The sequence below is a fragment of the Manis pentadactyla genome, chromosome 3 (assembly GCF_030020395.1).
Source record: "Manis pentadactyla isolate mManPen7 chromosome 3, mManPen7.hap1, whole genome shotgun sequence".
Lineage (NCBI taxonomy): Eukaryota > Metazoa > Chordata > Mammalia > Pholidota > Manidae > Manis > Manis pentadactyla.
This window is the reverse complement of record NC_080021.1, coordinates 188,768,739-188,794,499: the sequence shown is the minus strand read 5'-3', so window position 1 is coordinate 188,794,499 and position 25,761 is coordinate 188,768,739. Positions and strand designations below refer to the sequence as shown.

General features: G+C 44.6%; 2 protein-coding genes across 4 annotated transcripts in view; one reads left to right on the top strand and one right to left on the bottom strand.

Annotated features, from left to right (window-relative positions):
* The window catches only part of TSTD2 (thiosulfate sulfurtransferase like domain containing 2), a 28,667-nt gene extending 14,463 nt beyond the window's left edge, over positions 1-14,204 (top strand). The window contains exons 7-10 of one of the 2 annotated variants that reach the window (XM_036888549.2): positions 1,904-2,022; positions 2,560-2,718; positions 3,285-3,423; positions 11,764-14,204. In XM_036888549.2, coding sequence (XP_036744444.2) covers positions 1,904-2,022; positions 2,560-2,718; positions 3,285-3,423; positions 11,764-12,119 — 773 coding nt within the window. In that variant the 3' untranslated portion in view covers positions 12,120-14,204. The remainder of the gene's footprint in view (positions 1-1,903; positions 2,023-2,559; positions 2,719-3,284; positions 3,424-11,763) is intronic. The other variant, XM_057498872.1, reaches the window with a different exon arrangement.
* TMOD1 (tropomodulin 1) overlaps positions 13,049-25,761 on the bottom strand; it is a 79,836-nt gene continuing 67,123 nt past the window's right edge. The window contains exons 9-11 of one of the 2 annotated variants that reach the window (XM_036888551.2): positions 21,053-21,197; positions 14,575-14,648; positions 13,049-14,106 (exon numbers count right to left, since the gene is read on the bottom strand). In XM_036888551.2, the coding sequence (XP_036744446.1) occupies positions 14,584-14,648; positions 21,053-21,197 (210 nt within the window). In that variant the 3' untranslated portion in view covers positions 13,049-14,106; positions 14,575-14,583. Of the gene's footprint in view, positions 14,649-21,052; positions 21,198-25,761 lie in introns of both variants that reach the window. The other variant, XM_036888550.2, reaches the window with a different exon arrangement.

Genomic DNA, 25,761 nt, shown 5'->3' with positions numbered 1-25,761 from the left:
CAGTTTAATTTTTGAAAGAACTAGATCACTTTGCATAGTTTCCCACAATCTGGATAATGCTGATTGCCTCTCCATGGACTGTTCATCTGTCCTCTGTATTTCCTATAAATTGGAAGTGAAATTTAGAGAGTGCTGTCTAATAGAAATACAATGTGAGGCACATAGGTAATTTTACATTTCTGGTAGCCACATTTAAAAAAGTAACAGGAAACAAGTGAAACTAGTTTCAATAATACTGTTTATTGCAGTATAGCCAAAATATTTCAACATGTAATTGAGGTAAAAAATTGAGATTAATTTACTGTATTTTTGCATACTAAGTCTTTGAACTTCTATATCCATGTCACCCTTATTACAGCACATCTCAAGCCACATTTCAAGTGCCTGTTAGCCACCCAGGGCTAGTGGCTACCCTATTAGACAGCTCAGATCTAGAGACTTGATCAGATTCAGGTTTGATTTCCTTTTTTTTTATTTCCTCCAAAGACTACTCATAGGTCTTTAATCAGGAAGCACAAAGTTCTGGTGGCTCTACATTCATTTTTTCATATGTAGATATTTTTTTTTAAGGCTCAGAGTTAAGCCAGAGATCATTGGGAGCAAGATCCAAGTGTCTGGGAGAAGAGACTCAGGTATCAGGAGAGAAGGGCCAGAAAGGGCTGTGTCCACTTAGTGGCCCTTCCTCAGCAGGAGGCAGGATAACTACAAACGGTTCCTCCTTGGCACGGCAGGCCTGGCAGGATGTTCCAGGACCACCGGCTCCGGGCCATGCTGTGTGCTTTCGTTTGAGCCAAGCCTTTTGAAGGCACTTCTTTTAAACATATCCACATGAGTCACTGTCCATTTAGGCCTTCTCAGGGCCTGTAGAGCAGGTACAGTAATAGCAGCAGGAGCAGCCTTGGTTCCTCGTGGCTCCTGGAAGGAGAAGGCTTAGCAGATTTCCATGCTGCTCATTGCAGTTTTGAACCTCCCTTTTCACCTCACTGTTTTGGTGACTGTGTAATTATGTGACAATAACAAAATCTGGCTTTGTTTCAATCTCCCTAAACTCCTAGGTTGGGCAGGCAGGAATCCAAATTCCTTGGCCAGGCCCTGAGGCCTCCAGCCCTGCCTGGGTGCTCAGCAGTTTCAGGCTGTTGTTGGGGTACATCCTGAGTGGAATGAGGCTCCTTGGTGCTGTCAGGCTCTCTTATGTAGTCTGCTTGTATTTTACTTACCTTCCTCATCTCCTTTCTCTCCGTTTTCTAGCTTTTTCATACTTTTCCCTCTCTTGCTCCTTTCTTATACATCATTCCTGCTGTCAACCCATCCAGTCCTTTTCTCTTTGACTCATGCACACAAACTTAGACACATTGTTCTTACCTTTCTGTATATTTCAAAAACACATTCCAACCTTATTCCACAAACTTAAGCTCACAGCCTGTGCCAAAGTTCTTAAGCCTTGAAGTTGGACTCAGTGTTGTATAGAACAGTTATCAAAGCCTATAGTCAAGCACATGCATGCCCCATCTCCTCCAGGTATAATGACAATAGAACACTGGTTGTAAAATGGACCAGCAAACCCACATGGCAGTTTAGATTGCAATTGCCTAGCTTGATAAAAGCTAGGTAAGACCTCATTCTCACTGGGTAAGACCAAGGAAGAAGATGCAAAGTTCTTTGGTTATTTCTAAACTGCCAGGTCTCCATAGTGCTGAACTTTGGAGGAGGGAGAATGAGGATATCTGGAATTGCTAATTATTTTACCATGATCATCAGATAGTGTTATTTTCAGACCTAATTTCAATTATGAAGAGAAGAGGTTTGGGTTGGAACAAACAAAGTAACTTATAAGTCATCAGGCCCACTTGTTATTTAGGTTTGCTTTTGTTCTGTTTTAACTAAATTTTTGGTTTGCTTCTAGGAGTCCATTTATCCCCAGGTGAATTTCATAAAGAAGTTGAAAAATATTTGTCTCAGGCAAATAAAGATCAAAGTGATACTATCCTACTGGACTGCAGAAACTTCTATGAAAGCAAAATAGTAAGTAAGAACCAGGATTGACTTCCTTGAAGTGGTAGGTTTCCCCCTCCCACAGCATGGTGTGTTTCTCAACGGGATGCTTAGTGTGCCTACCTGTGGCCGAGTCACATGCGTCTCTTCCCACTGCCAGAAGCTTCTGAGAAACGGGAGCCTTTGAACTCAGAATCTGGCAAGAAAGTCTGAGAAAATATGAATTAAAAGACATCTTGGCACTTAATGTACGTTTGGCTCCTGTGTGCCTACCCTTGATAGGTATCAGGATCTTGCAGTTTTCTTTGGGCAGCCTCTCCAGTTCCCCTAATACTCTGGGAAAATGACCCACAGACCAGCAGTCTTGTTTCTGAGTTCCAGATCTTGAAGTTAAAATGTGAAGTGAAAGAGTGTGGGATGAGAACAGAACTAGCAAGCGCCTCCTTGCCAGGGGCGGCTGTGTGTTTGTCTCTGTGTGTCTGTGTCTGTGTGTGTTGACACAAAAAACCTTCATTCCTATCAGGTATGATTTTGGGTAATTTTTCTTCTGTTGCTCCTATATTGTAGGGACGATTCCAGGGCTGCCTAGCCCCAGACATCAGGAAATTCAGTTACTTCCCCAGCTATGTTGACAAGAATTTAGAACTTTTCAGAAAGAAGAGGGTGCTGATGTATTGTACTGGAGGCATCCGCTGTGAGCGGGCCTCAGCTTACCTGAAAGCCCAGGTGAGTCACCACCCTGAGGGCACTGCAGGCAAGCAGGTGAGGAAGGCTCCCCCAGCAATGGTGTGGAGCTTGCTCCCCACCCCACCCCAGTCAGCCAGGGATTTACTTTCCCCTCATACGGTTCCAGAAAGCTGATAAGCACAAAATCTGAAGTTCTTAAATCTCAAGATACAAAAAGCACTTAACAGTTTTAGAGACTCGTCAAGTGCCAAAGGGAAAGATCAGTTAATAGCTCCCTTTTCCTAATCCTTTTGCTTGATCCTGAGAAGAGCACATTCAGTAACATTAGATGTCCCAACAGGTGTCTTTCTATATTTAGGGGGCAGCAAAAATAGTTGGGCTTCCCAGGATCTCGAGTGAAGGCCCTGAGTGCTGTCCTCACTCACCCCTAGCAGACGAGACCCAGCCAGTTGGTTCCTTTGCTCTCAGGGTCAGCAGTTTCTCAGGGTCCTGCGGGGCAGCCAGGAGCCCCACTTGGCACTCCTCCCAGTGCACCACTCTGCTGTGGAGGTCCTCACTGGTCTCTGCTCATCTCCTCAACTCTCCTGTTGTTTTTCCACACACAGGGAGTGTGCAAGGAAGTGTTCCAGCTCAAGGGTGGCATCCACAAGTACCTGGAAGAGTTTCCTGATGGTTTTTACAAAGGGAAGTTGTTTGTTTTTGATGAGCGTTATGCCTTGTCCTACAACAGTGAAATCGTGTCAGGTAGGTCAGCCCAGGCCCCGAACAGATACTCATGGTCAGGCACAGTCTCTGTATTAACCATTCAGAAGGCAGGCCTAGTAGTGATTACTTAAAGAATAAAAGAGGGGAAGGAGTACGCAGCACCACCATTTCCCAACATGAGAGCAGATAGGACCCTGGACTGAGAGTCAGGTCCTGGGATCCTAGCTTTACTATTTACAACTTAGGCAAGCCTTTTAAAATGGGGATGATTTCACTTACTTTGTCTAACTGCTAGGAGTTGAATAGGCTAAATTGGAATTCGTAACTAGGAGTCAATATATAAAACTCAAGGGTTCTATGAATTTGCATGGGAAAATAATTATGTCTTTATTTATTTATTTGTTTGTTTTTGGTATCATTAATCTACAATTACATGAGGAACATTATGTTTACTAGACTCCCCTTCACCAAGTCCCCCCCACATACCCCATTGCTTACTGTCCATCAGCGTAGTGAGATGCTGTAAAATCACTTCTTGTCTTCTCTGTGTGGCACAGCCCTCCCCATGCCACCCCCAACATACATGCTAATTTTAAGGCCCCCTTTCTTCTTTGTCCCCTTCTCCCTCCCTTCCCACCCATCCTCCCCAGTCCCTTTCCCTTTGGTAACTGTTAGTCCATTCTTGGGTTCTGTGATTCTGCTGCTGTTTTTTTCCTTCAGTTTTTCCTTTGTTCTTATACTCCACAGATGAGTAAAATCATTTGGTACTTGTCTTTCTCTGCCTGGCTTATTTCACTGAGCATAATACCCTCTAGCTCCATCCATGCTGTTGCAAATGGTAGGATTTGTTTTCTTCTTATGGCTGAATAATATTCCATTGTGTATATGTACCACATCTTCTTTATCCATTCATCTACTGATGGACACTTAGGTTGCTTCCATTTCTTGGCTATTGTAAATAGTGCTGTGATAATAATAGGGGTGCATCTGTCTTTTTCAAATTGGGCTGCTGCATTCTTAGGGTAAATTCCTAGAAGTGGGATTCCTGGGTCAAATGGTATTTCTATATTGAGCTTTTTGAGGAACCTCCATACTGCTTTCCACAATGGTTGAACTAATTTACATTCCCACCAGCAGTGTAAGAGGGTTCCCCTTTCTACACAACCTTGCCAACATTTGTTGTTGTTTCTCTTTTGGATGGTGGCGATCCTTACTGGTGTGAGGTGATATCTCATTGTGGTTTTAATTTGCATTTCTCTGATGACTAGTGATGTGGAACATTTTTTCATGTGTCTGTTGGCCATCTGAATTTCTTCTTTGGAGAACTGTCTGTTCAGCTCCTCTGCCCATTTTTTAATTGGATTGTATGCTTTTTGTTTGTTGAGATGTGTGAGCTTTTTATATATTTTGGATGTCAATTCTTTGTAGGATCTGTCATTTATGAATATATTCTCCCATACTGTAGGATGCCTTTTTGTTCTATTGGTGGTGTCCTTTGCTGTACAGAAGCTTTTCAGCTTGATATAGTCCCACTTGTTCATTTTTACTTTTTTTTCCCTTGCCCAGAGATATGTTCATGAAGAAGTCACTCATGTTTATGTCCAAGAGATTTTTGCCTATGTTTATTTCTAAGAATTTTATGGTTTTGTGGCTTACATTCAGGTCTTTGATCCATTTCGAATTTACTTTTGTGTATGGGGTTACTTTAGACAATGATCCAGTTTCATTCTCTTACATGTAGCTGTCCAGTTTTGCCAACACCAGCTGTTGAAGAGGCTGTCATTTCCCCATTGTATGTCCATGGCTCCTTTATCGTATATTAATTGACCATATATGTTTGGGTTAATGTCTGGAGACTCTATTCTGTTCCACTGGTCTGTGGCTCTGTTCTTGTGCCAGTACCAAACTGTCTTGATTACTGTGGCTTTGTAGTAGAGCTTGAAGTTGGGGAGCGAGATCTCTCCTACTTTATTCTTCCTTCTCAGGATTGCTTTGGCTGTTCGGGGTCTTTGGTGGTTCCATATGAATTTTAGAACTATTTGCTCCAGTTCATTGAAGAATGTTGTTGGTAATTTGATAGGAATTTCATTAAATCTGTAGATTGCTTTGGGCAGGACGGCCATTTTGACGATACTTCCTAGCCAAGAGCATGGGATGAGTTTCCATTTGTTAGTGTCCTCTTTAATTTCTCTTAAGAATGTCTTGTAAACAGCAGCAGAATCACAGAACCCAAGAATGGACTAACAGTTACCAAAGGGAAAGGGACTGGGGAGGATGGGTGAGAAGGGAGGGATAAGGGCGGGGAAAAAGAAAGAGGGCATTATGATTAGCATGTATAGTGCGTGGGGGACATGGGGTGGGCTATGCAACACAGAGAAGACTAGTAGTGATTTTACAGCATCTTACTACGCAGATGGACAGTGACTATGAAGGGGTATGTGGGGGGTACTTGGTGAAGGGGGGAGCCTAGTAAACATAATGTTTTTCATGTAACTGTAGATTAATGATACCAAAATAAAAAAAAAAAGAATGTCTTGTAGTTTTCGGGGTATAGGTTTTTTACTTCCTTGGTTAGGTTTATTCCTAGGTATTTTATTCTTTTTGATGCAATTGTGAATGGAATTGTTTTCCTAGTTTCTCTTTCTATTAGTTCATTGTTAGTGTATAGGAAAGCCTCAGATTTCTGTGTATTAATTTTGTATCCTGCAACCTTGCTGTATTCCAATATCAGTTCTAATAGTTTTAGAGTGGAGTCTTTAGGGTTTTTTATGTATAGTATCATGTTCATCTGCAAATAGTGACAGTTTAACTTCTTCTTTACCAATCTGGATGCCTTTTCTTTCTTTGTTTTGTCTAATTGCCGTGGCTAGGACCTCCAGTACTATGTTAAATAACAGTGGGGAGAGTGGGCATCCCTGTCTTGTTCCCAATCTTAGAGGAAAGGCTTTCAGCTTTTCACTGTTCCGTATGATGTTGGCTGTGTATTTTTCATGTATGGCCTTTATTATGTTAAGGTACTTGCCCTCTATACCCATTCTGCTGAGAGTTTTTATCATGAATGGATGTTGAATTTTGTCAAATGCTTCTTCAGCGTCTATGGAGATGATCATGTGATTTTTGTCCTTCTTTTTGTTGATATGGTGGATGATGTTGATGGATTTTCGAATGTTGTACCATCCTTGCATCCCTGGGATGAATCCCACTTGGTCATGGTGTATGATCCTCTTGATGTATTTTTGAATTCGGTTTGCTAATATTTTGTTGAGTATTTTTGCATCTATGTTCATCAGGGATATTGGTCTGTAACTCTCTTTTTTGGTGGGGTCTTTGCCTGGTTTTGGTATTAGGATGATGCTGGCTTCATAGAATGAGTCTGGAAGTATTCCCTCTTCTTCTATTTTTTGGAAAACTTTAAGGAGAATGGGTATTATGTCGTCTCTGTACATCTGGTAAAACTCCGCGGTAAATCCATCTGGCCCGGGAGTTCTTGGGTAGTTTTTTGATTACCGATTCAATTTCTTTGCTGGTAATTGGTCTGTTTAGATTTTCTGTTTCTTCCTTGGTCAGTCTTGGAAGGTTGTATTTTTCTGGGAAGTTGTCCATTTCTTCTATGTTTTCCATAGCATATAGTTTTTTGTAATATTCTCTAATAATTCTTTGTATTTCTGTGGGGTCTGTCGTGATTTTTCCTTTCTCATTTCTGATTCTGTTGATGTGTGCTGATTCTCTTTTTCTTTTTATAAGTCTGGCTAGAGGCTTATCTATTTTGTTTATTTTCTCGAAGAACCAGCTTTCGGTTTCATTGATTTTTTCTATTGTTTTATTCTTCTCAATTTTATTTATTTCTTCTCTGATCTTTATTATGTCCCTCCTTCTGCTGACTTTGCACCTTATTTGTTCTTCTTTTTCCATTTTCAATAATTGTGACTTTAAACTATTCATTTGGGATTGTTCTTCCTTCTTTAAGTATGCCTGGATTGCTATATACTTTCCTCTTAAGACTGCTTTCACTGCGTCCCACAGAAGTTGGGGCTTTGTGTTGTTATCATTTGTTTCCATATATTGCTTGATCTCTATTTTGATTTGGTCATTGATCCATTGATTATTTAGGAGCATGTTGTGTAGCCTCCGTGTGTTTGTGAGCCTTTTAGCTTTCTTTGTACAATTTATTTCTAGTTTTATACCTTTGTGGTCTGAGAAGTTGGTTGGTAGAATTTCAATCTTTTGGAATTTACTGAGGCTCTTTTAGTGGCCTAGTATGTGGTCTATTCTGGAGAATGTTCCATGTGCACTTGAAAAGAATGTGCATCCTGTTGCTTTTGGGTGTAGAGTTCTATAGATGTCTATTAGGTCCATCTGTTCTAGTGTGTTTTTCAGTGCCTCTGTGTCCTTACTTATTTTCTGTCTGGTGGATCTGTCCTTGGAGTGAGTGGTGTGTTGAAGTCTCCTAAAGTGAATGCATTGCATTCTATTTCTTCCTTTAATTCTGTTAGTATTTGTTTCACATATGTTGGTGCTCCTATAATGGTTATATCCTCTTGTAGGATTGACCCCTTTATCATTATATAATGTCCTTCTTTATCTCTTGTGACTTTCTTTGTTTTGAAGTCTATTTTGTCTGATACTAATACGGCAACACCTGCTTTTTTCTCCTTGTTGTTTGCATGAAATATCTTTTTCCTTCCCTTGACTTTTAGTCTGTGCATGTCTTTGGGTTTGAGGTGAGTCTCTTGTAAGGAGCATACAGATGGGTCTTGCTTTTTTATCCATTCTATTACTCTGTGTCTTTTGATTGGTGCATTCAGTCCATTTACATTTAGGGTGATTATTGAATTATATGTACTTATTGCCATTGCAGGCTTTAGGTTCGTGGTTACCAAAGGTTCAAGGTTGGCTTCTTTACTATCTTACTGTCTAACTTAACTTGCTTATTGAGCTATTATAAACACAGTCTGATGATTCTTTATTTCTCTCCCTTCTTATTCCTCCTCCTCCATTCTTTGTATGTTAGGTGTTTTTTTTGTGTGTGTGCTCTTTTGTGTTTCCTTTGACTTCTTTTGTGGGTAGTTGATTTTTTTTTTTTTTTTTTGGCCTTTAGTTAGTATTTGTTCCACTTTCTTTGCTGTGATTTTATTGTCTCTGGTGACATCTGTTTAGCCTTAGGAGTGCTTCCATCTAGAGCAGTCCCTCTAAAATACCCTGTAGAGGTGGTTTGTGGGAGGCAAATTCCCTCAACTTTTGCTTTTCTGTTAATTGTTAAATGACAATTGTGCTGGATACAGTATCCTTGGTTCAAGACCCTTCTGTTTCATTGCATTAAGTATATCATGCCATTCTCTTCTGGCCTGTAAGATTTCTTTTGAGAAGTCTGATGATAACCTGATGGGTTTTCCTTTGTAGGTAACCTTTTTTCTCTCTCTGGCTGCCTTTAATACTCTGTCCTTGTCTTTGATCTTTGCCATTTTAATTATTATGTGTCTTGGTGTTGTTCTTCTTGGGTCCCTTGTGTTGGGAGTTCCGTGGGCTTCCGTGGTCTGAGAGGCTATTTCCTCCCCAAGTTTGGGGAAGTTTTCAGCAATTATTTTTTCAAAGACACTTCCTATCCCTTTTTCTCTCTCTTCTTCCTCTGGTACCCCTATAATGCGAATATTGTTCTGTTTCAATTGATCACACTCTTAATATTCTTTCATTCCTGGAGATCCTTTTATCTCTCTCTGTGTCAGCTTCTATGCGTTCCTGTTCTCTGATTTCTATTCCATCAATGGCCTCTTGCATCTCATCCATTCTGCTTTTAAGTCCTTCCAGAGATTGTTTTATTTCTGTATTCTCCCTTCTTAGCTCTTGCATATTTCTCTGCAAGTCCATCAGCATGGTTATGACCTTTATTTTGAATTCTTTTTTAGGAAGATTGGTTAGGTCGATCTCCCCAGGTTCCCTCTCAGGGGTGGATGTCTGTGTGATTCTGGTCTGAATCAAATTCTTCTGCCTTTTCATGGCGATGGGCAGATGGCGCATGTGTCATCTGGGAGAACAAAATCCCTTCCTGCTTGCTCCTCGCGTTCCTCTCCTGGGATAACGGCGACCCCTAGTGGCTTGTGCTGGGCAGCTGTGCGCAGATGGAGTCTCTGATTCTTGCCCAACCTCTGTGGAGTAAGCTCCCCGCGGTTGCTGTGGGCGTGGCCGACCTCAGGCTGCTGCTCCAATATGGCGGGGTGGGGCTGCGCTGGAGGGGGAACAGATGGGAGGCTGTTTATCCCCATGAGGGGCCTCAGAGCTGCCCTGCCGCCCAGGGGGTTCGGGTGCCCAGAGTTCCCCGGGATCCCATCCGCTGGGCTAAGTGTCCCGGGACGCTTCCGTCCAGCTATGGGGTCCCTGTCCCTTTAAGACTTTCAAAAAGCGCTCGCTTTTCTTTTGTCCCAGGGGTGCCGCCTGCGGGGACCCGCTCACAGGTTTTACTGTCCCGTTTCCCTAGTATCCAGCACACCACGCACTGTATGTCTGCGCTCTGATATGGATGACTAGGGCTGGATGTTTGGCAGCCCTGGGCTCCGTCTCCCTCCCGCTGTGACTCCTCTCCTCCCGCCGGGAGCTGGGGTGAGGGGTGCTCGGGTACCCCTGGGGCGCGGCTTGTATCTTACCCCCTTTGCGAGGCGCTGCGTTCTCGCAGGTGTAGATGTAGCCTGGCTGTTGTCCTGTATCTTCTGGTGTCTCTTTTAGGAATAGTTGTATTTGTTGTATTTTCAAAAATATATATGTTTTTGGGAGGAGATTCCCACTGTCCTACTCACTCTGCCATCTTGGCTCCTCCCTCAATTATGTCTTTATTTTTATAACCCCTCACTAAATACAGCACTAACTTCAATTATGAATGTAAGTAACAAATCAGTGTATTAGATGTAACTGTGACTTTGTCATCAGTAGAAATCACTGTATTCTCATACAGTAACTGGATGTCTCAAAATAGCATTTGTGTTCATCATTACTTCAAAATGGAAGTAGTTGTTAGGCCCACCACTAAGTCTTATTTAATAAATGTGTTAATAAATGTCTTGCTGTATCATAGGTTTTAAAAAATATTTTGGTATTTTGTATTCTATGTAATTAGTTTCCTTTATAATCCTATGTATTTTATTTTATACACTTTAAAAACATTTTTCTAAGACACAACCCATAGTCTTCACTAAATTGCCAAGTAAATCCATAGCACAAAAGTAAGAACCCCTAGTTTAAATAGTCTATGGACACATGTGGAATGCGCTTGGAGTGGGAGGTGAGACATTCCAAAGTGGGTGCTGAACCAGGGCCAAGGCTGGAGGTGGGTGGCCACAGGAGCCTGTGGTTTGACTCTAGTTTTGAGTTCTCGCTCACATGTGGTACCTGATGGGAGCAGTTAGTAATAGAAGGATGGAAATAATCCTTTAGAAAAGTAGTTCTTGCCCCTGCGTGCTGCAGTTTGGGACAGGAAAGGTCACGGGCAGACAACCCTCGTGGTTGTTGCAGTTTCCTCGAACTCCTGTGATCAGAGACTTCGAGTGAATTACCACTCAGGTAATGTGTGAGATTTGTGTTTGATTGTCCTCTCCCCTCTCTTCTTGTTCTCTTTATTCATTTTGTAGTCTTGATTTATGTGTCTTATTGAATGCTATTTCAGGCGTGTTTTGGAACTAGGTGGAGTATAAATTACGAAGAAGTAGAAATAGTGAATTTAAGACTGGTACTGAGGAAGTAGTGGAGGACTTGGTGGGTACCTGCGTGTGAGTGTGAAAGGGACATGAGGCCCAAAGGTAGTTTAGTAAGTTAGGTAAGGAGATGTGCAGAGTGATGTTACCACCAGTGGTACCAGGAAGCCAGCAGGTAAAAGGGCTGAAAGTAGATATTGTGAGTTTTAGGGGTTCAGGTGGTCAAATGTCCACTAGCAACAGCAGGGAGACCTGAGGCCTGGGAAGAGGAGAAGGGACTACAGAAACTGGTTGTACATGTGGGATCATCTGTATTCAGGAATATTGTCCTCCATTGAAAAAGGGAATGAGCTAAAGGAAAAGACCATTGATCAAGGGGCAGTTGACCAGCTTTGGAATAGTGAATGAAAGAGAGAAACGACAACTACCTGTTTTCTAAATGGGGGGGAAAGAAATGGGTCACTGAATACTGGAATCAGGAACACAGTTCCCAGAATCTAACCCTCCCCCACCAAAAAGAAAAGTGGGAGTGAGGGAGAATTTGTTGTTACAAGACAGGAGACTCACTATTTTAGAAATGTTCCCTAAGCCGGACGGGATATATGCGATTCTGATGAGCTAGAGGTCTATTTAGGAACGGAGAAGTGCCTGTCAATGCATATGTGTGTGTCTGTGTGTAAATGCATCTTTTCTTCCCCAGAATGTTCATACTGTGGAGCCCCGTGGGACCAGTATAAACTCTGCTCGACTCCCCAGTGCCGCCAGCTTGTCTTGACCTGCCTCACCTGCCAAGGACGAGGGTTCACAGCCTGTTGTGTCACATGTCAGGACAAAAGGTGCAGGCCGGCCTCAAGCCCTACCCAGAGCAGCTTTAAAGAGGAATGTGAGTGTACAGCCCGACGGCCGCGCATACCCAGGGAACTTGCACAGCCAGCGCAGCTCCCCGCAGGCCCAGAGGTAAAGCCTGACGCTGAAGATGGGCCACGCTACGAGAGCAGCACTGCCAGCATTCCCCCAAGCCTTCACAGAGCTAGGTTTGGGGTGACCATGTTGTAGAGAATATCAAGGCTACAGCAGCAGAGAAACAGGGAACTTTAGTCTGGTCAATGCCACCATGGCAAACTGGTCGCCATATCAGCCACCTGTACTTCACAAGGGGAGGGAAGAGGGAACTGGATGCTGACTACTTATCTGAGACATTCTGTTCCGGAAGGTGCTAGAGCACAGAAAAAGGTGATCTGTGAGGCACCCCAGAGATGCTGAGGGATGGAACCGAGAGCCTGGTGACTAGGTCATGCCCTTTTCTGTGCCATGCAGCAGGTCTGGGAGTGGTCATTTTTCTTGTCAACACACCTGTCCATCCTGCTGGCAGAAGTGTGCAAGTGATGGCCCTGGAAGTGGACTCCTTGGAGCCAGGCCACTTCACCCCTATCCTCATCTCTCTGTTGCCAGCACTAGATCAGGATCTGCCAACTATGACAGTGGGCTTACCTCCTGCTTTTGTAAATAAAGTTTTATTGGAATAGCCACCACATTCATTTACCTATTATCTCTGCCAGAATAAAGTAGTACAAAAGAGACCTAAAGGCCTGCAAAGCCTTAATATTTACTATCTGGCCCTTTACAGAAAAAATTTGCCACCCCCTGGTTTGAACTAACAGCTCATCTGATGGAGCTGATGATGGTCATAAAGATATGGCCCACTTTTACTTTTTATTGATTTGGTTTCTGTGAGAGATTTACCCCTAATAGTCTCTGCTTTCCCCCAATACCCACACTCCTAGCCTTTAGGTATTCTCTTAAGAGAGATTAAAATTAGCTCAATGACACTGACATTTGGGCAGTTTTTAGGGGCATGCCCCGGGATGTAAGACACATTCTGAGTGAGGTCATTTAGCACCACTCTGGTGGTTTCCCAGCCTTCTGGCCAACGTGTCACGCCAATGTCCCTGTCACACAGGTCCCAAGAAACACATACCCAGCCATTCATAGACCAACAGATTTAATATTATATTGCAGTTTCCAGTGATGCAGAATACAGCTGCAATTGTGTTTCAAGGAAAGCCGAGTGGGGATGACCATTCCTGCAGCCTAGCACCACAACTGGGCCCATCTGCAGCCTCAGTAGACACCCCTCCATAGTGGTGCGGCCCTGGCTTCGCCTCGGTTACCCTGTGCTGTCCGCATCATTGCAGTTCAGTGTGCCGGGCTTTTCATCAGAAGCCTCTGCGCAGTGCTCTGCAGCTTGTTAGTCTGTGCTCATCAGCTCTTTGGCCTGTTTTGTATCATAAGAGTTGCTCAATCATTCATGAAAATAACTCCTCAAGCAACCAGAAATACTAGTTTAACTGGCACTGTGGTATACTAAAAGGCACAAGGGCATTGTGGCTTAACGTTTTTGCTGGATCCCAAGAGATGCATGTGTTGTTAAAAAGGGACCTGGCAGAAACACCAAAATTACATTTTCAGAATAACCATCTTGGGATGGTTTGGCCAGGGTTTCCTAGTTCTTTAATATCTGGATTTTCTTCACCATTGGCCTTCAGAGGCTTAATTTACAGGCATGAGATCAGCAGTGACTTGTCTGATACATGGTACAACAGGTAGTTGAAGCCCATAAAGCATAACCACGGCAGACTGGAAGTTTCTCGAGCATTTGACCTCATGTCAATTGGCCCATTGTGCATTACAGAAAGGTGTTTTCAGGTGTTTGGCTGTAGGTTTTCAGACCCATCATGAGGTTGGCATTTGATAAGGAAAAAATTCTTTCTGACTCCAGTATTAAATTATAAATAAATCCCAGATGTTCATAAGGAACACTCAGGTAAATGTTTGCTGCCTGGGATTGGTAAAGAAGGGATGGTTTTTGAGACTTGAAGTTTCACCATTGGCTTTCTCTATCATTTCCTCATATCCAGCAAAAGGAATCTCATATTCCTTGATTCCTGGCAGAGCTTTGTGGCTTCAGTCTTTCAGTCTTTCTTGAAGGGCAAGATTGTGTTCTTGATCCAGTAATCAATTTGGCAACTTTAATCTTGAGGTTCTTACAATTTAAAGGAGTTAATAAAGAATGATGATCTGTTCTGTTTGCTTAATAGCTAAAATCAAATTTGTAATAAAGTGTTTTATAATGCTTCTAAACCAAGTGAAAGAGTGTGCTATTTGTTCCTGTGTTCCACATTTTCAAATATACCCGAAACACCACACAGCCAAGGCCACCGAAACCAGGCTCCCAGGGTAAGTCCTGCTGCTATAACATCTTCAGTAATATCTGCCTGTTTGAGGGCTTCTTAGTTTTTAAATAATAGACTGAACTTCTGTGACTAAAGAAAAACTTCACATTAACCATAGTTTATAAAATTTTCAACTACAACCACTAATTAACCTAAAACCTTAGTGCATAAAGAACTAAACCACAGAAGGGTTTTGTGCCGGCATTTTGCCTTCTGGTTTCCACTGTAGAGCACAGATTATCAGAAGAACATGTCCAGTTCAAAGGCGTAGTCATCACCTCCACACACTAGACGCCACTCCGGCACTTGGGAATGATGGGCCCCGTGAAGTCTGCAAGCCTCCTCTTCCTCACTGGAAAGGAATGGAGATGAGATGTAAGCCAGTTGTCCCTGAGCGCCAGGAGCCACCACTGTGGCTCTGAGAAAGCAATGAGAAGCTTCTTGCTAACGTTTTGGTTGGCAGAGTCTGAAGTCTGTTGTTTAAAGGACAGTTAAATGTGAGCTGTGTGTCAGCCTTGCAGTTTGTCAGCATTCACTGATGAGGGCCTGTGGTTGTGTAGATTCGTTTGTAAATTACTTCTAACTTGCTGACCACACAGGCACTATGCCCATTTCATCCAGCTCCATTGTTCTGCCTTTGTGGAGAGAGGCCCTGCAGTTGAAGATCTTTGCTCCAGCTCAGGTAAGGGTGAAGTTCAGTTGATCTTAATGAGACTAGAGTCTTAAACCTGCTGGAAACATTTCCCCCAGCTCTTTCTCAGAGCTCCTGGCCTGCCTCCTTCCTAGGTAAACAATTCCCTCCCTGAAGATTACCTGCAGGGTCTGTCACCTTATGGTTAACCACGACAGTTTCCCAGGGGCAAGACATTGTAAGCCCAAACACGTTCATGGAACAAGGAAGTCAGGTGCCGTAAAGGAAGGCGCTAGCTGGCAGCTTGCAGGCTGGAGTCAGTAGCTTATAGGATGACAGGGGAGGGTCCGTTTAACAAGGGAGTGTTTTGAAATGAATTACAGTGTCTGCAGGTAAAGACCAAGTGGCAAGCTAGATGAGCCACAAGAGAAAAGTCAAGAAGTCTGTAGAGCCCGTAGGTGAGTCAAGAAGGCTGCTGGTGTGGCACAGACAGGAAGGTATTGAGAGGAAAAAAAGTCTGTCTATCCTTAGATGCCTTCCAGTCCCCAGGTGCACCGGTAGACCTGCGGCCACCAGATAGATCATATGAGCTGCAACAAGAACCGAATCAGCTTGTGCATGACACAGCATATGAAGCAGAACCACCCAGGGAGGGGTGGCACTCGGTTAGGGCTGGGAGCTGGTGGGGAGGGAACGGGCACACTGCTTGGCCTATTTGGGACTTAGAGCTCAGCCTGTGCCTAAGCAGCTACCTGCCCCTACACCCCTGTCAAAAGAGTAACTAATGCAAATCAGTGGGCAATCTCCTGGAGAGGCCAACCCATTCCTGGGCACTATGGGGATGTCCAACAGCTTGGGGTAGATGTGGGGGAACAAAAACCAAGACCCAAAGAGCAAAAGGGGCTTGCCCCAAGTGGCCAGAGGCTTTACGAGAACCACATTTAAGCACCTCCTCGTAAGCTGTACAAGCTCGTCCAGCCGGCAGCCCTCATCACAGCTCTTTATGCTCAGTACCTCATTGCAGCCCCACCACCAATTCTGGGATGGCAGTGCTGGCACCATGCCCATGTTATGGATGAAAAATGTATGGCAGAGGGGGGACATTTCCTGCTCACAGATACAAGGCTGAATGTGGTAGAACCAAGGCTTGTGCCTCATCTTGAGCCCCAGCCCAGCGCCCCGCTCAGTACAGTCCCAGAGTCTACGGAAGGTTTACACACCCACATCTCAACTGGGTCTCACAAGGAGGGTTCGTTCCTTTTTCCTGGAGAAGAAAAGAGAGCCAGGGTCTTTGAGAGCTGGCAGCAGAGTCAGGACAGAACCTGAGCCTCTGGCCCGTGGCTCAGGGTACAGACAGGGGTGCCCCGTTCCTTTTTCCCCTACGTGCCCTCATCATGTCCCCTGGGCAGGATGTGGGCACAGTTCCCCTGACATTGCCTTCTACAGGAAGTGGATGGGGAGAAAAGAAAGGCATCCTCTTATTCAAGTGGTATTTTTCTCCATTGTAATGAATGAAATTGAGGCCAAGAGAGGGAAGTAACCTGCCTCAAGTCATGGTGAGTAAGTGACAGAACTGGGGTAGAAGCCCAGCCTCCCAATATCCTCTTCCAGTTCCATCTGCTGCTCATTTCCACTAAGCAAACTCCTTGTCCCTTATCACTGCAACAGCCAGGGACTGGTTTACTGTTGAGCCAGAGGAGCCTGGAGTCCTATGGACCAACCTCCATCCGCTGCCTGAGCTCCCTCACCACTGCCCACCATGCGCCACCATGTGTTTGGGAAGTGTTTTACATCCATTTATATATTCAATGGCACTTCCTGAGCACTATTATGTGCCAAGAACAAGGATCAGAAAGATACAACCTAGAAAGAGAACCAAGATGTACAACAGCTTGGTAAAGTATCCCAGGTGCCCTGGTAGCTCTCTATCAAGCATGAGGCACAGTGGGTGAAGGGGTCAGATCTTGAAGATGGCAGGTACCTTGTCCTTGGAATCTTACTAATGGGGTGGATTGGAAGGAGGGGGGCAATTAGGAGGAATGAGCCTCTCAAGGGATGCATTTGCCTGGGTCCCTGGGAGGCACTCCAGCTACCTGGACTGACTGGTACTAAAGGTAAGAGGATGGCTCGTCAGGTGTGTCTTAAGAGGTGAGTCCGGCAGGGCCTGGCCAAGAGGGGAAGTGGAGAGCACAGGTTCTGGGGCCAGACTGCAGCACACATCTGCCCACTGACTGCATGGACTTCTCAAGGCCTGTTTCCTTCCCACAGAAAGGGGATAATAGCAGCACCTACATCACCAGGTTGCTGGGAGCCTCACACGAGTCTGGGAGATGGCAAGTGTCTAGGGCAGTGCCTGGCACACAGTAAGCGCCATGTAAGTACCAGCTACGATCAGTAAGGACTTGTGAGCCATGTCAAGAGTTCAACCTGAGAGCAATGGGGGCCCAGAAAGGGCTCTAAGCACAGTGATAGGACAAGCTTTGGGATGCTGGAGGTGAGTGGGATGAGGGCTTGACATGAGGCAGGGCCACAGGGATGGCAAGGAGGTGACTGGTGGGCTGGCGTGGGGGCAACATCAGCAGAGAGGCTGGGATTTCTAGCTCGAATGGCTGTGAGGACAGTAATGCCTTTGCTGCGATGGGTTTGGGGGAAGTTGACTAAGTTGATGTGTGGTGTGCTGTGTCTGCAGTGCTTCTTCGAAAGGTCTTCCTGAGAATACAGTGGAAGAGCCACTCCCCTAGAAACATATGTTTTCTGCTTTGAAACATGTTACTCCTCCTCCCCACCCCACCCCCACACTTGCAAAAGCCTTAACTTGAAGTCTGCAAACCAGATTTCATTAAGTGGAGAGAGCTTCAGTGGCAGATTTACAGAACCTGCGAGCCGACTTGGCCTGATGCTCGGCTATAAATAGTGTGGAGATAGGAGTCATCTGAGGTATCACTGCGGGAAAACACAGACGGCGACCCCCGGCTCCTCCTGACACCACCACCGTGCTGGTACTCTCTCCCACACAGCGCTCTGCGGACAGCTCCCCGCACGCAGTGGGAAGGACCACAGCTTCGCCAGCCAGGATGGGCCCCAGGCAGGCCGCCTGTCTGCAGAGGCACTGGCTGCCCCATGGCCTTGGGGACTGACCATCCATCAAGGAGGAGCCCCCCACCTTGCAGGCAGGCCAAGCCCAGCCCACACATGGGCCAGGAGCCAGCACAGAGGCAGGCTAGAGTAAGATGGAATCCCCAAAGGTGGGCTTCCTCCCCTCTGTCCTCCCTCCCTCGGCACTGCCTACAACCTCAGTGGCTGGGCCAGGCCCACAGGTGACTTTCGTGATAAAAATACTCAGGTGGGAAACAGGAAAGCATATCTGCATTGGAGCATCAAGAGTGGGATGAAAACATGGTGTTGGAAAAAAAAATTTGCAGGAGGAAGCTGATGTACTAAGAGAATCAGAAGCATTTCTTTTACAAAAATTAGCCAAAGATGGGCACAAATTTGCTTTAAAGCTGGAAATCCTACCCCACCAGCTGGCACTCTGATTGCTGTGTGTAATCACTTCTGTGATTCTGCTCTAATGCCTTCTTTGCAAAACCCCAAGGGAACACCTGTATAGTTAGTTCCCTGGGGTAACCAGGAGGCCCATTTTTATTACCTGTCATTCCTGTACAGGGCACTGCCACAGTCCTGCTTCCCACCTGCTTTCCTCACCAAACTCCTGAGCTTGGCACTGAAGGCCTTTGGCTCACAGCCTCCGCACAGCCCCATTCCTTGTGCACCTGTCAATCACATACCTGTCCATCATCCTGCCTTTGCCCGTGCTGCTCCCTGTATCTGGAATGCCCTTCCCTTGGAGTTCCTGTTTTCCCTTCTAGATCTAACAACCTATAATAGTTGCTCTATCCTTTTAGATCTGTCTCTCCTGCAGACTGAGTCCTACCATCTTGCTTCTCTGCCTCTGACCTCCCTCACAACCTCTCTTTTCCTTTCAAAGCTGGCTAAAGGCCCACTCCCCAACTAGGATGCTTTGCTTCACTGGCCTCTGGCCTCTCAAATCATTTCCTCCCTTTGTTTAGATACAGTTTATAGGCATTCCTGAATTTTTAGGCATATTTTTGAGTCTTTTGCCCACTAAAAAGTTGTAAAGGTTGAATCAGGGACCTGGACTTTCCTCTCCCCCCTTATGTCACCCATCACAGTCCTGGGCACACAAAGGTTGCTCCAAACATGCTTGCTATGACTAACAACTGGGTGACTTGCCCTGGCAGGACGCCACACCCCCAGGCTTCAGTTTCCCCTAAGGGAGCTGAAGGGGTGAGCCTGAAGTCCGTACCAGCCCTGGCACTCGGGGACCTGCCCTAACCCGAGGAAGTCCCTGGATTTGGAATCGGGCCTGATTTGGAATCAGATGCTCAGGACCAGGAGCATCCTCCGGAGTCATCTTATCCAACCTCCAGCTAAGTCTGGTGTCCCCACTGCAGCACTCTTGACCTCTATCATCTGGAACCTCTGCTCCCCAAAAAAGACCTCCAGACCATCTTGCCAAGGGAAGACAAAAGCTGAGTTCACCCTGAGATAGGCACCAAGGGGCACATAAGAAACCCAATCTTAGCTGAGAGAAAAAAATGTGAGGCTACTGATACCAGAATAGAACTCAAGGCTTGTAAGCCCTGGCTCTGAAGCCAGATCACAGCTGAGCCAAGATAATTTAGATTGCCTGGCCTTCCTCAGCAATTTAGTGGAACTATCACCTCCTCACCATAATAATCATGATTCTTAGTTATTTACATTTCTTATTTTACTCAAATAGGGGCACTTCAGCTACACCATGACACTGGATGCATTTTTTGTTTGTTTTATGGACTTTTTCAGACCTGCAGGTCTAGAAAAAAGTGGCACATGGAGTGAGCAATGAATGAACAGCCTCTGGGCTATGATATCCTTACAGGCAAAAACCTATATCTTCAACACCCAGCACCCTGTAGAGTTTGACACAGGTTTGGTGAATTGAGTAACTCAGTCTCCAGTGTGTGTGCCTGTGTGCGTAGCTCTGTGGTTCCTGATGCACAGGTTCTGTGACCACCTGCCTCGTGCCCACACTTGTCTCCATGTATTAACCTGGTCTCAGTTTCAGATGTGCTTTCGTATTAAGCTCTTTGTGTAGAGCAGGTTTGGATTTGATGATTTGATGAAAAACTCACTGAAGACATTGCCCTTTAGAAAACAGTTATTTCATCATTTAGTCCCAGAAAGCAGCTTTCTTGTTCTTTTGTTAAATTCATCATGCCTCCTTCTGTAATAAGAATAATATAACTTGCTTGGTTTTCCCCTTACCTTGATTCTAGGAAACACAGATAATTGTAAAGATCAATTACTTTAACATATTAGACCTATTCCTTTTCTTGTTTTTTTCTCTCATTTTCCTATAGCCTTATCAGACATACTTGTTTTTGGACACTATATCAAGTTTAGCAGCCAGCAGGAATACACGTAGTAAATAACTACACATATAGCTTGAGAACAACTGGCTTCTGTAAATAAGCCAATGATTGAGCTCACGTTCTCCTTCAACTGACTTGCATACCTATTTGACATCTGCTCATAAGATAGTGACATTTTCTTTAGTTCTCCTTTTAGGAAAAAAACCAAACTATGCCTTTAATTGACATTAAATTAATGCAGTCTGTTTTATTTCACTATGAAGTCAATACTTTCAGCTTTACCTTAAAAGTAACGTGAAGTCTCCTGGGCTTGTGGTCTGGGTGGGAGTGCTGGCTGGTGGCTTTGGGAACTGGGACTAGAGCCAGACTGTATGACTGGGAAAGGACTCTGAGTTCAGAGAAGGGTGTTCAGAAAAGACTGACAATAAGCCTGTGCCCTGTCTCGCTGAGGGCACGCTCTGGGTGCAGCCCCGTGCTGTGGGGAGGACAGGGCTCAGCCCTACCGCCTGCAGACCCAGGTGCTCACAGTCTAGGGCAGGAGGCAAAGGTGTGAACACAGAAAACAAGAAAATGAGAAAATCAGGCTCAAGAAGAGGACTCCCTTGATATCAGCGGCATTTTTCCTGCCATTACCCCAGGACAGATGGGAAAATTGGCAGGCAGGTGGGTAGGGGGCAGATTTCCACTCACCAAGGTCGTTGTTGTTCATCATTGCGTTGGATGCCCGCAGCCGGGGCCCCTGCTGGGTGAAGTGGTAGCCAAATTTGAGAAGCGTTGTGTTTTTTTCCAACATGCTCACGATCTCCATTTCCACTTTGCTGCCCAGCGGCTGGCTCTTTGATCAAGAAAAGAACAACAGTCACCACTTACTCCATTTGCCCAGGAACTAACCCTTCCCTACCTGCAGACACCTGAGTTGTGGGTGGGGGATTCTATGCTGCCCTCTTCCCTTCTACCCCCTCCTCCAAGAGCAGGCAGAGGGATGTTTGGAGAAGCTGAAAGGTCACACAGCCAGGAGTAAATGAGCTGGGAATCAAACCCCGGGCTGCTGGATGCCAAGAACAGATCTTTTCTCCACAGCAGCCTTCTTATAATATCTGAGCAGGAAGGACCTTCAAATTATCCAGTCTCAAGATTTAAAAACCATACTGCCCTGGCTATACCCCAGGCTAATTAAATCAGAATCGCTGGTTGTGAGACTCTGGCATCTCAGGTTTAAACTCCCCAGGTGATTCCAGTATACAGCCAGGTTTGATAGCCAGTCATTTAGACAAACAACTTACCCATGAAGAAACTGAGGCCCAGCAAGAGAAAAGGGCTTGCCAAGGTCTCGGAGTAAGTTGGGAATGCCACACTTAGCTTCTACTCTGATCCTGTTAGTTCCCCACCCTCAAAATCTACAGTGATCATCCGAGGAAGATCAAAAGAAAAGGAAAGGAAAACCTGACGGTGCGCAGTGTTGGGGAGGAGGGAGCTTTTCATGAGTCACTTACCATAGTGGGGAAAAAGGGGAAACAAGTATTCATCAAGAGGGAGTTGTTTAAATAATTAATTCAGCTTTACAACAGAACAAGGGCAGCTGTAAAATGATGATGAAAATCGTTGGTCACTGGCCTGGAAAGAATGCCTTCAAACAGTGTTGAGTAGAAAGAAAAAGCCTACTTACAAAACAGGTCATATTTGTGTAAAGTTACCTATATTTCACACACAAACACACACACACACACACACACATATGTGCATTGAAAGGGCCTGCAAGTATATTTAAGGTAGTGGTATTTGGGGGAGTCTTTGTTCTCTTCTTTCTATCATACTGTCTTGTTTGAGTTTTCTGTTACCATGTATATAAGATAATAAGACATAAACATAATCTTAAAGAGGTTGAAAAGATAGGAAGCAAGCTAACATCTTACTTAGTAGTTAAAGACCCCTCAGAGCAAGAGCAAGACAAAGATGCTCACTTTCACCAAAGTGTCCTGCAGGTTCTACAAGGGACAACTGAGCGAGAAAAATAAATAAAAGGTGTCTACATTGGGAAGGAGGAAGCAAACTATTTCTATTTGCAGATGACACAATTTTGTATCTGGAAAATCCTAAGGAATCCACAAAAAAGTATTGGAGCTAATAAACCAGTTCAGCAAGATTACACGGTATAAAATCAATACGTAAAAATCAGCTGTATTTTTTTACACTAGTAACAAATGGTCCAAAAATGAAATTAAGATTGTACATAAATGTACAACAAAAAAACACCTAGGTATAAATTTGATAAAAGAAGAGTTGTAAACTGAAAACTACAAAACAGCATTATACATAAAGAAAACTAAATAAATATAAAAACATCCTATATTCATGGATCAGAAGATCTAAGCAAAACCCTCAAACTGATGTGAAGCAGCAGCTAACAGCTACCGCCAGCGGCTTCCCACTGCTGACAGCTACTAGGGCCTCAGGGCTTTGTGCCCAACTCACAGCATCTCAGCTCAGTCCCTCATACCCAACAGGATAAGCCCCACCTCCTCTTCAGCCTGGCACTCAGGCCCTAAGCGGCTCACTCCTTACTCCTTGCCTTCCTTTCCTCTCTCAGTCTTTACCCAGCCTGTTTACCCCGGGAGGTCTGGTACATGGTACCGGGTGCATGCAGAGGTTTACTTCTAAAAGCTCACGTGCCTTCCTACTGCCACGTAGAATGCCTTACCCTCCTGTGCCCACCTGTTGATGTATCCCTACTGCTTTAACACCTGTTGAAAATTTCCACTCCCCAGTGGGCCCTCCCTGATCCTGACCCCTGGACAATCTTTCCCCTCTCCACACTCAAGTGACACATTGTTCGTCCCTCTCTCCTCCCAGTCTGGTCCAACTGCCTTATTAGGGTCCCCTGCCCCCATATCTGTCTCTCCAACTAGACCTGTGTTGTTCAGTACAGTAGCCACTAGATACATGCGGCTCTTTAAGTTTTTTTTATTGAGGTATAATTGACATATAACATCATACTAGTTTCAAGTGTACAACATAATGATCCAATATTTGTACACACTGTGAAATGATCACCACAGTAAGTCTAGTTAACATCCCTCACCATTCATAGTAACAAAAATGCTTTTTTCTTGCAATGAGGACCTTAAAGATTTACTCTTTTAGAAACTTTCAAATTTGTAATACAGTACTATTAACTATAGTCACCATGCTGTCATTACATCTCATGACTTAATTTTATATTGGAAGTTTGTACCTTTTGACCCTTTCAGCCCATTTCATCTCCCTCCCCCATCACCTCTGATAACCATCACCAATCTATTCTCTATTTATGAGGTTGGCTTTTTTCTTTTAGATTCTACAGGTAAGTAGAATCAGATGGTATTTGTCTTTGACTTATTTCGCTTAACATAATGCCCTCTAGGTTCATCCAAATTGTTGCAAATGGCAAGATTTCATTCTTTTTTATGGCTGAGTAATATTTTACTGCATATATGTACATTTTCTTTATCCATTCATCTATCAATGGACACTTGTTTCCATATATTGGTTATTATAAATAATGCTGAAATAAACATAGAAATGCATATATTTTTGAGTTGTGTTTTCTTTTCTTTCAGGTAAATACCCAGAAGTGGAATTACTGGCTTGTATGGTAGTCCTATTTTTAATATTTTGAGGACCTGCCATACTGTTTTTCTATAGTGGCTGCACCAGTTCACATTCCCACCCACAGTGCAACAGGGTTTCTCCACATCCTCACCAATGCTTGTTATTTCTTTTTGATAACTGCCATTCTGACAGGTGGGAGGGGATGTCTCATTGTGGTTTTGATTTGCATTTCCCTGATGATTAGTGATGTTGAGCACCTTTTCATGTGTCTGCTGGCCATCTGTATGTCTTCCTTGGAAAAATATCTATTTGGGTCCTCTGCCCATTTTTTATTTGGATTGGCTTTTTTTTTACTTTAAATTTAAATAACTAAAATGAAATAAATTTTAAAATTCAGTCTGTGAAAACGGAACATTTCCATCATCACAGGAAGTTCTGTGGATAGTGCCATCCTAGACCATGAGCCCTTGGATAGCACACAGTACCCAGTACCTCCAAGACACGGGTGAGGAACTGAGTGGAGGAAACAGGAACACGCTCATGCACCCAGCAATACAGGAGGGTTGGGAAAATACATCAGCCAAGCATCCATAAGGACAAGCATGGAAATGCAGGTAAGACTTGACAGAGAAGTCCTGCCATGTACTGTGAGTTCACCAGAGCTCATGTGGGTTCAGATGGGGCTGGAACACCTACTAGGGCATGCAAAGGGGTGCTGGTGAAATTCCACCAGCCCAGCTGGCAGGGCTCCTGCAAGTGCTGGGAAAAGCTCAGGCCTGTCCTGGGAGGCTCAGCACAGCCCTGGGCTCTGGCCGGCTTGGCCTGGCAGATGCTAAAGAGACCATCTGAGATCTCAAGAAGGAACTGGCAGGTACTCCCAACCCCACTTAGCAGGAAGCCTGGCCTCTCCTTGAGGTCACTTGATAGGAAAGCTCTCAGGACAGGCTAGCCTCAGAAAGTGCAGGTCTCCCCTGAGTGGGAGGACTGCTGGGGACTGCGAGGGCTGCTTCTGTGAAGCCAACACTTCATGCTGCTCAGTCCAGAATACGATGCATCCCAATGCAAACTGCTCCCATTCACCTCCCTACATCCCTGGAAGGTGGGCAGGGCAGGCAGGAATGGCACCTCCATCTTAGAGAGGAGCCAACTGAACCGGCGTATGGAAGGAAGCTGGACTGTGCTCCCTCTACTTAATGACAGAGCCAAGGCTGGACCTTGACCTAGGGCGCCAAGGACTTCAGAGTATCCTCTAGGCCCACGTCCTCAAGCTAGCATCCAGCATCTCGGGGGTACACACCGACACGTCAGTATGTGTGAGAGGATACAGGATTCTATCAGTAATCATGGCGGGGCTTTCTGGAGCTTTAATATTGGACCAGAGCCATTATACTTACATTAAACAGCAGAATAGAAAATGTGCATACATCTTAAGAAACTTCACACTTGCTTCATTATCAGGCCCTCCCTTGCTCAGGATCTCTGAGACTAGAAGTCCTCAATCACTTGACAGATGAGGGAGGAGGGCTCAGGGACAGTCAGGACTAAAACTCTGGTCTCTCAGTTCTCTTTCAAATACTTACTATCTAGTGATTATTGGGTATCAGGCAATGTCACAAGCACATCTCATTAGCTAGCTTGTTTTCTTCTCCCTATAAACCTATGGAATATGTCCTATTTTATTATAATAGGGGAGGAACATGAAAAACAGAGGCATTAAGAAATTTCCCCCAAATCACGGAGCTGGTCAGCTGCAGAACTAAGTCTGAACACAGGCAGTTCACTCCAGAGCCTGCTAGTTCCCGCCTCACCCG